We start from the raw sequence: 7,476 nt of genomic DNA, 5'->3' as shown, positions 1-7,476 counted from the left end.
GGAGATTATACTAGACCTTCAAGACTTGCAAGAATAACCCGAAACTCAGAAGCTGGAAAAACATGATTCTGGCATTGTGCTACGAATGTGTAGTTATGGTCAAGAATTTTTTTTACGAGGTTTGTATTTTTTACACATTTTTGTCAATACACCAATCTTACAATTTTGACAACTCATACCTCTGTATTTGAACCTGGGAGGAGATAGACTCACTATCACTGAGATGGAGCACTACACAACCTTTGCTTTCACTGGTGGAATGAAATGTCAGGAAATCTTACTGATGGGAGAGTGTGTGTTTTATTCATAGTAGAACAGTTATCCATGTAAACTTAAATAGGAGAATGGGGTGAGTAGAACATGGCCCTCCTCCCATTTAAACCTTCATGTGGCCAAAGCCATTTCAGGTTCCTGCTTTCTCCTCAATACCTGGAACTGCTTGTATGCTAATAGTGCTCTATATGAATAAACCAGGGACATGTGCGGCGTGTTTCTCTCAATAACTAGATTAGTGCTGTAGTACTTCCTCGCCAGTGCATGAACGTGGGCCTATAGCAGCCGGGGCGGGATCTTGAAATTACAAGGAAGTGAGACATCAGGGTATAAAGTACGGAAGACAAAATATATATACACACACAGTACATAGGAAGGTTTCTCCAGCACGGAAAACTTGCTCGGAATTTGCCATGGAGAAGACAGTAAGAGATATTTTGCAACGTAGTCTTGAGAATTTGAGTAGCAGCGATTTAAAAACGTTCAAAATGAAATTCTTGGATGAAGCTCAAAGCACTGCCGTCACTAGGCGTAAAATTGAGGGCACCAACGACGACGGTGATCTTGCGAATTTGTTGCTTCAAGCTTATGAGGGTGATGCAGTCTCTAAAACAGAAGAAATTATGAGGTTCATCGGATGTAACTTGACAGCTTCCAAACTGCGCGAAGACTATCCAAAAAGTAAGTAGGCCTATTGGTCCCGCGGGCCAATCTTTTGTCAAGGCATGCGAAATCCTGTTTATCCTTAAGAATTGTATTCTTTCTAATGTGTCATCTTTGTCATTTAATGGACATGTAAACCAATAGTTTAATGTTGAACATCATAGGTCTTCTTCGAAATTGTGACTTAAATAGGTATCCTAATCAAAAGACTGGAAGGAGTATATTACTAATACTTTTACTTTCGCAATTTAACCAAATATTGCCATTTTCGTAGCCTTATCTGCAAACAGTGAATCAGTCCATATAATGATTTCGACCTTTGCATGTCAGCGAACACAAAGGGCTTCAGTGCTGCCAATATTTGAGTAGCACAATCCGGGAGATTTCGGCGGCAGCGGTGGTGGGTGGGGAGTTTAGAGGGGGGCATTGATGGCAGAGGCGGGCAAATGTTGGTTTGACTTTTGAATGATGTTGTGCATATAAGTACTTATAGACAATGTATTTATTATGTAATATGAAGTCTTCAGTATATAAATAAATACACAATAGCTGTATTTATTGACAAAACTAACTTATGTATTTATAATTATTTATAATGTATGTATTCACAATGAATTTATTCACAATCACTTATTTATTATTATAACAACTAACTATTGCAATAACTTATTCATGACATTTTTTTAAAACAACAAAATCATTCATATGAACATCACAGAAAACAGTTGATGTAAGCTTTGCACAGGTCACCGTCTCAGGATACGCATTATAATTTCAAACTACTGTTGTAGTATTGTATATTTAGGTGCCTGACTTGGCTGCCCTTAGTGTTTTCTTAGAAGGGGTGTACTTTGAAGGAGGCTTAGTATAGTTTATTTGGCAAGACTTAAATTTAACCTTCGTCGGTGGCGTCGCCTTCTGCCATTTTCCCTTTCGCGCGTCAACGGTACCATGTGACGTCACCGAGCCTTAGCGCCGCCAAGTTTGTGTCGCAGCGCCCATAGACATATACATACATGTTTCTCAGCATTAGGCCATTTACATAATGGCCAAGTACAATGGATAATAACATGAGTGGGTTATACTACACAATGGAATAAAGAAACAGTTCTTATTTAGGTTAATATACATTATTTGAATGCATACTCCGCTCATCTCTTTTATAATGAAAACATAAATGCCATAAATCATTTGCTAAATAAACTAAGATCGAATTTACAGTTATATAGATTCAATAGTAGCATAAGAGGGACGGTAGAACGGCAGTTCTCAGTGATCTGATCGGGTCAGGTAGTGCAGAAAAAGGGAATGATAGAGCAGTACGAGTGACAAATGTCACCTCTGTATCAACTATCTCCTGATGCTAACGTGAGTCCACAGGTCTGTAGCACTCTTTGTAATGGTGGAGCCAGAAGGCAAACGGAGATTTCTGAAGGTTTTTTTGTTTAGCTCCCTTTGACAAGAAAATGCTTACAATACAAAACACTGGTTAACTTAAGCAGTGGCACCCAAATCGGGCACAAATATGGCGGCAGGCTTTTCGGAGGTGACGTCTTTGGAACCCATGAATAGTTGCCAGTTTGACAAATGGGTTGAAAATAGTATAGTGTATTTATTGTGTAAGATACGATTGCGTTTCATACATGTTCTGGCAACTTTAGAACATTGGACAAACATTTTCATTTGATTATTAATAAAATACGTTTGGACATCTGTAAAATACGGGAGATTACCGGGATACATCACAAAACGTGCGGGGGGCGGGAGATGGAGAACTGCGGATAAAACGGGAGAGATGGCAGGTGCTTCAGTGGGTGAAAATGCCAGTGATAGTCCTGTATGTGGAAAACAGACCCAATGCTTACTATTGTTCTCTTTTTTTCCATTAGGTGGTGGTAGTCGGCATGAACAGGAAAACAATCTTCTTCCAGAGTCCATGGTAGAGAACTTGTCCTTATGTGTAGTAGTTCATAAATTAGTTCAAAGTAGGCCATGATTTCATGGCACCAGAAAGCCATATCTAGTTAATTACTATATCTAGCCACATGTTATATTTTTTGGTAGCGTTCAAAAAAGTTTTATAATTGAAGCTTACATCTATGCACAATTTAATTAAGTATTTCTGTATCTCAAATCATTGTTCGATATTGTTTCATTTGAAGGAGAACCCGAGACGTAGAGGAGAGGACTATCAAAACTTACCTCGTAAGTCCTTGCTGTTCTTCCTCTGTGTACAGTTGTCCATGCTTATGTATGTCTTATGTTCTAATTGATGTAAAAATGTTGTCAGGCAGATTAAATCATCTTTTTGCTAACTTTCTGAAGACACACCTTGTTCAGTGTTGCTCTAAATAGTTTGAATTGCATTTAAGTAGTCAATGATATTTCAATTCAGTGCTTCAGTGTTACACTGATTTCAGTAATCAGTTCAACAGTTATTTAATTGAAAGAATTCATATGGTAATGTCACTATGGTGTTCACATGACATTGAATTCACCATTTCTTGATTCAGTGATGAACTGAATGGGGGTTGGTCATGTAGGTTACTAACGTATACAGAAATTTGCATCATAGGCCTATGCCAATAGTTTCAATACAGTGACCATTTAATTACAATAAGGGTCTCAGAATCACTTCTGGTCTATTCACCATTACTGTTGAAAATATAAATCTGTACTGTAACGTACACAGTCGCTAAAAGCATCTGCTAAATCAGGGGTTTTCAACTGGTTTTGTCCCATGGACCACCATTCTGACTAGAAAGTAATCTGCGGCCCACTGATGTGCCAGTGATTCTCAAAGCATTTTACAGTCCCGTACCCTTCTTTTTAATGTTTATAACCGCCGCAGCCACGCCCCCTCCCCCCGCACACATATTCTGCCTATAACACTTAAATATGTGAAATTATCAGTGTAGACAACTAACCGCCGATGCCACGCCCCCTCCCTCCCCGTATTCTGCCTATAGCATTTGTCAGTGTAATTTCGTCGCTAGATATGGGTCTACATCAGTATTTTTGGCAATGCGCCTTGGCTATTCAGACTATTTAGATTGACATAAATATGTCTACGGGCCCAGGTATATTTATAAAGATACAAAAAGTCAATGGTGAACTGATCAACATAGGCTCATGCCGCGGACCCCCTGCAATGTTGTCGCGGACCACCAGGGGGCCACAGACCCCCGGTTGAAAACCCCTGTGCTAAATGATTGCATGTAAATGTAATTGATTGAAAGGAGGTGTCACTCAAATAAACTAGGCCTCTGACAACAGGAGGCGGCTGCCAGAGACCATAATTAACTCCATGCGAAAGCAGTTTGTTCAGTGACAGTATATTTAATAGGCCTACAGTCCAGACACAGTAGCCTAAATACTGTAGACCATCTTGTTTTTGTGTGCCACTGTCGCAAGCCTTCAATACCATGCACATTTAAGGTAATTGCTAGTAAACAACAACCCCTTGTCTGTGGAAATTGAAATACAAATCAGCCCGGTTTAAAAAAGTGTTGTCATTAAAGTAACACTATGCAACAATTTGACACTCTTTGAGGTATGGTTTTATAGGCAACTAGTTTTGGTACCATCCTCACTTTGATAGCATATGGTCATGTGAAGGACAGATAAACACCTGTGTCTTCCCCACTAGCCATCCAGGATATGCCCTATGTAGTTCTGCGTACCGGGCTGGAACACCCTGCAAAAGTGGAAGAAAAGCTTTCACACGCATTACATTGCCAGCTATACTGCCAAAAGACATCAGTTAGTGTGTTGGCAAGCTTCTATCAGTCAGCTAGGCTGTTGGTGGTGTTTGCAAGGTTTTTTGCATGCCTTTTCAGGTAGTTAGCTTACTAGTTTTGGAACAGAACTCCGTATTGCTGCTTTAAAAAACACTAAATTAATAGATGTGCCTGTCGTAATATTAAGTAAAGATTAGAATGTTTAAATGGATCTCATGCATTTATATCAAACGTGGGCACAGAAATTGATTGACGTTTCTTCTTTTTCTCCAACAGGTAACCATGGTCAGAGTGTGGTATCAGTTGCAGGACCAGTGATAAATGACGTAATTAACACTTCAGTCCTGTCACTTCAACGTTAAACTAAGGACTAAGGCACAAACTCACCACATATACACACACACACACTCACACAAAACCCAGGTTTAAATCTTAAAAAGTTCCACAAAACCTTTTTTTCTTTTTTTTTTAACTTAACTTCAATGACGAGAGTAAGCAGACTGAGGGCATCTTCATTACAAACCAGTATGTTAGTGCTCATGTTGGGCACTATTGTTGGAGACAGTGGAGTCGAGTACTAGTTATACGTAGGTGCTATGTTGTGAGAAACACTGCTGCTTCACTTCACAAATAAATAATGATTCTCTGTTTCACCAGCAGGATGATTCATATCCAATGAATTCTAAACCCCGTGGAATCTGTTTGATTATCAATAATTACAAATTTCGTCGCCATCCAGACCGAAAAGGAACAGACAAGGATGAAAGTGAGGCTTATTTAATTGGAGTAAATTGAGAAGAAATGTGTTTAAGCTATTACAGCCTTCAGGAAGCATACCGTTATTGCAGAAGCAGGTGACTTTAGCAATCCAAGAGCTCGCTGTTTAGAGACAACTCACCGAAATAGTGGATTAGAAGCGCATGGTAAATGAACACTAATTTGGCTATATGAACAGGCTACAATCCACCTCTATATGATACATTATACTGTATATTCCCATACTTTAAGATTTTCAGTCAATTTCTAAGCCCCACCATCAGGTGTTTGGATTGTTTTTGTAATTTCACATGCCATTAATGCTGTAGTCGCTGCCACCCACGTGTAGTCCACTCTTTAAATTAAAGACTAAGCATCAGTGTCCCTGTCCCAATTATATATATGCTGTTTATGAATACTGTATATGTTTTAGGTATAGGTTACATTAGGTACACTACAATAGGTACACTACAAACGTGTTTTGCACAAGAACCTTTCTTAAAATTCTTCTCTTTTTTTCCTTTCAGAGGACTTGCGGAGAGTATTCGAAAGGCTGCACTTTATAGTAAATGTCAAGAAGGACCTGACTGGTCAAGCCATGAAGTCGGTCGTGCAAGAATATGCTGACAAGAGCCACTCTGCTTATGATGCTCTTGTCGTCTGCGTTCTCTCCCACGGGATGGAACGCACTGTGCTGGGTGTAGATGGGGAAGAAGTGCTAATCAAGAAACTCTACAGGCCTTTCACTGCCTGTCGTACACTGACCAGCAAGCCCAAGCTGTTCTTCATTCAGGCGTGCCAGGGTGTTGCGTATCAAAAAGGCCAAATAGTAGAGGATGGACCTAAAGAGCAACTGGATGAGCTCTTTGAGGAAGACGTTCCAAACCCATTGCTCCATAAGCCGTCTGTTGCTGTTGAGGCAGATGTGTTGATTGGAATGTCAACAGTTGAGGAATTTAAATCATTCCGTCATACCACGTTCGGGTCCATCTATATCCAGGCACTCTGCAGGGCGTTGGAATCAGGCTGCCCAAAGTAAGGTTTACACTTTGTCTTCCTTGGTGGGTTTATCCAAAAGGCTTCCTGCGCTATTCAACAAAGTGAATGTCTAATGTTTTTTCTATTTTCTAGGAAGGAGAACTTGCTGACTATCCTTACACGTGTGAACAAAGAAGTCAGCATACATGACTACAATACCCACAAGCAGATGCCTCAGCTCCAAAGCACACTGACCACGAAGCTGGTTTTAACTGTGGACTAGTTAAGACCTGACATCTTTTCTTTTTCTAGTCCAGAGTTGCCTAAAACACAAAACCTATGTCTCTGACGTGCAGTTAGTTCCATCAATTGCTTCAAATTCTACCTGCCACTGCACAGTGTACAGTGGTTTTTACAGTATAGAAAAGAACATGAATGAATGGACTCTGGATGGAGGTAGATTTCCATAGAATTGTCAAAGAGTGTTTTCTTCATTTATGTACATGTATGTAACATCATTGTAACATATTTTGGTAAATTACAGACATGTTAAGCATGGGATAAATGTAAAAGAGATTATGTTTGAGATTATGTATTTTTATTTTTTGTCATCATTTACAATATATATTTATACATTTGTTTTATAATGGTCACTTTGTCCTTCACCAAATAAACAAGAATATATTTTGAATCCCAAAATAAATCAGCCTGAGCATTTTTTTTTTGAAAAAAAAAAAATGTGTCACAGTGTGGGCACACATGACTGATCATCGCTACAGATCTGAACTCTTAGGCGCTGGAAAAACTAGCCGCTTCCGGAGTCTGGAGGACTGGTCAAGGACCTGTTTGGCTTTCTTTCCCGATGAAGTCTTCTTCCTGGCAGACATCATCATTGACTTTGGTAAAAACAGTCAAGATGTCATCCCCCCTTTGAATACAAAAGTGGACATAAATGAGTGTTGCTCAGCTACATCACTGAAGTGCATTTATTCCAACATGGCAAGTTTTCCACAGATACGCATGTAAATGACACTGAAGGCATGAATTGAGTACTTAGTTGAAGTTT

At 39.5% G+C, this 7,476-nt stretch overlaps 1 protein-coding gene across 1 annotated transcript; it reads left to right on the top strand.

Annotated features, from left to right (window-relative positions):
- Positions 1 to 761: 761 nt before the first annotated feature.
- On the top strand, positions 762 to 6,693 carry LOC105907355 (caspase-8-like). Its single transcript, XM_042710165.1, has 3 exons — positions 762 to 954; positions 5,960 to 6,467; positions 6,564 to 6,693. Exons 1-3 carry the CDS (start codon positions 762 to 764, stop codon positions 6,691 to 6,693), a joined length of 831 nt encoding a protein of 276 aa, XP_042566099.1.
- The last annotated feature ends 783 nt before the right edge of the window (positions 6,694 to 7,476 follow it).

This window comes from Clupea harengus, chromosome 16 (genome assembly GCF_900700415.2).
Source record: "Clupea harengus chromosome 16, Ch_v2.0.2, whole genome shotgun sequence".
In the NCBI taxonomy this organism is placed as follows: Eukaryota; Metazoa; Chordata; class Actinopteri; order Clupeiformes; family Clupeidae; genus Clupea; species Clupea harengus.
This window is presented reverse-complemented; position numbering and strand designations above follow the sequence as displayed.

Bases quoted from the DNA above. Each gene is read 5' to 3' on its own strand.
- LOC105907355 (XM_042710165.1), top strand. From the start codon at position 762: ATGAAATTCTTGGATGAAGCTCAAAGCACTGCCGTCACTAGGCGTAAA. The intron at 955-5,959 runs GTAAGTAGGCCT...TTTTCCTTTCAG, and splicing joins GCGCGAAGACTATCCAAAAA to AGGACTTGCGGAGAGTATTC. The intron at 6,468-6,563 runs GTAAGGTTTACA...TCTATTTTCTAG, and splicing joins TTGGAATCAGGCTGCCCAAA to GAAGGAGAACTTGCTGACTA.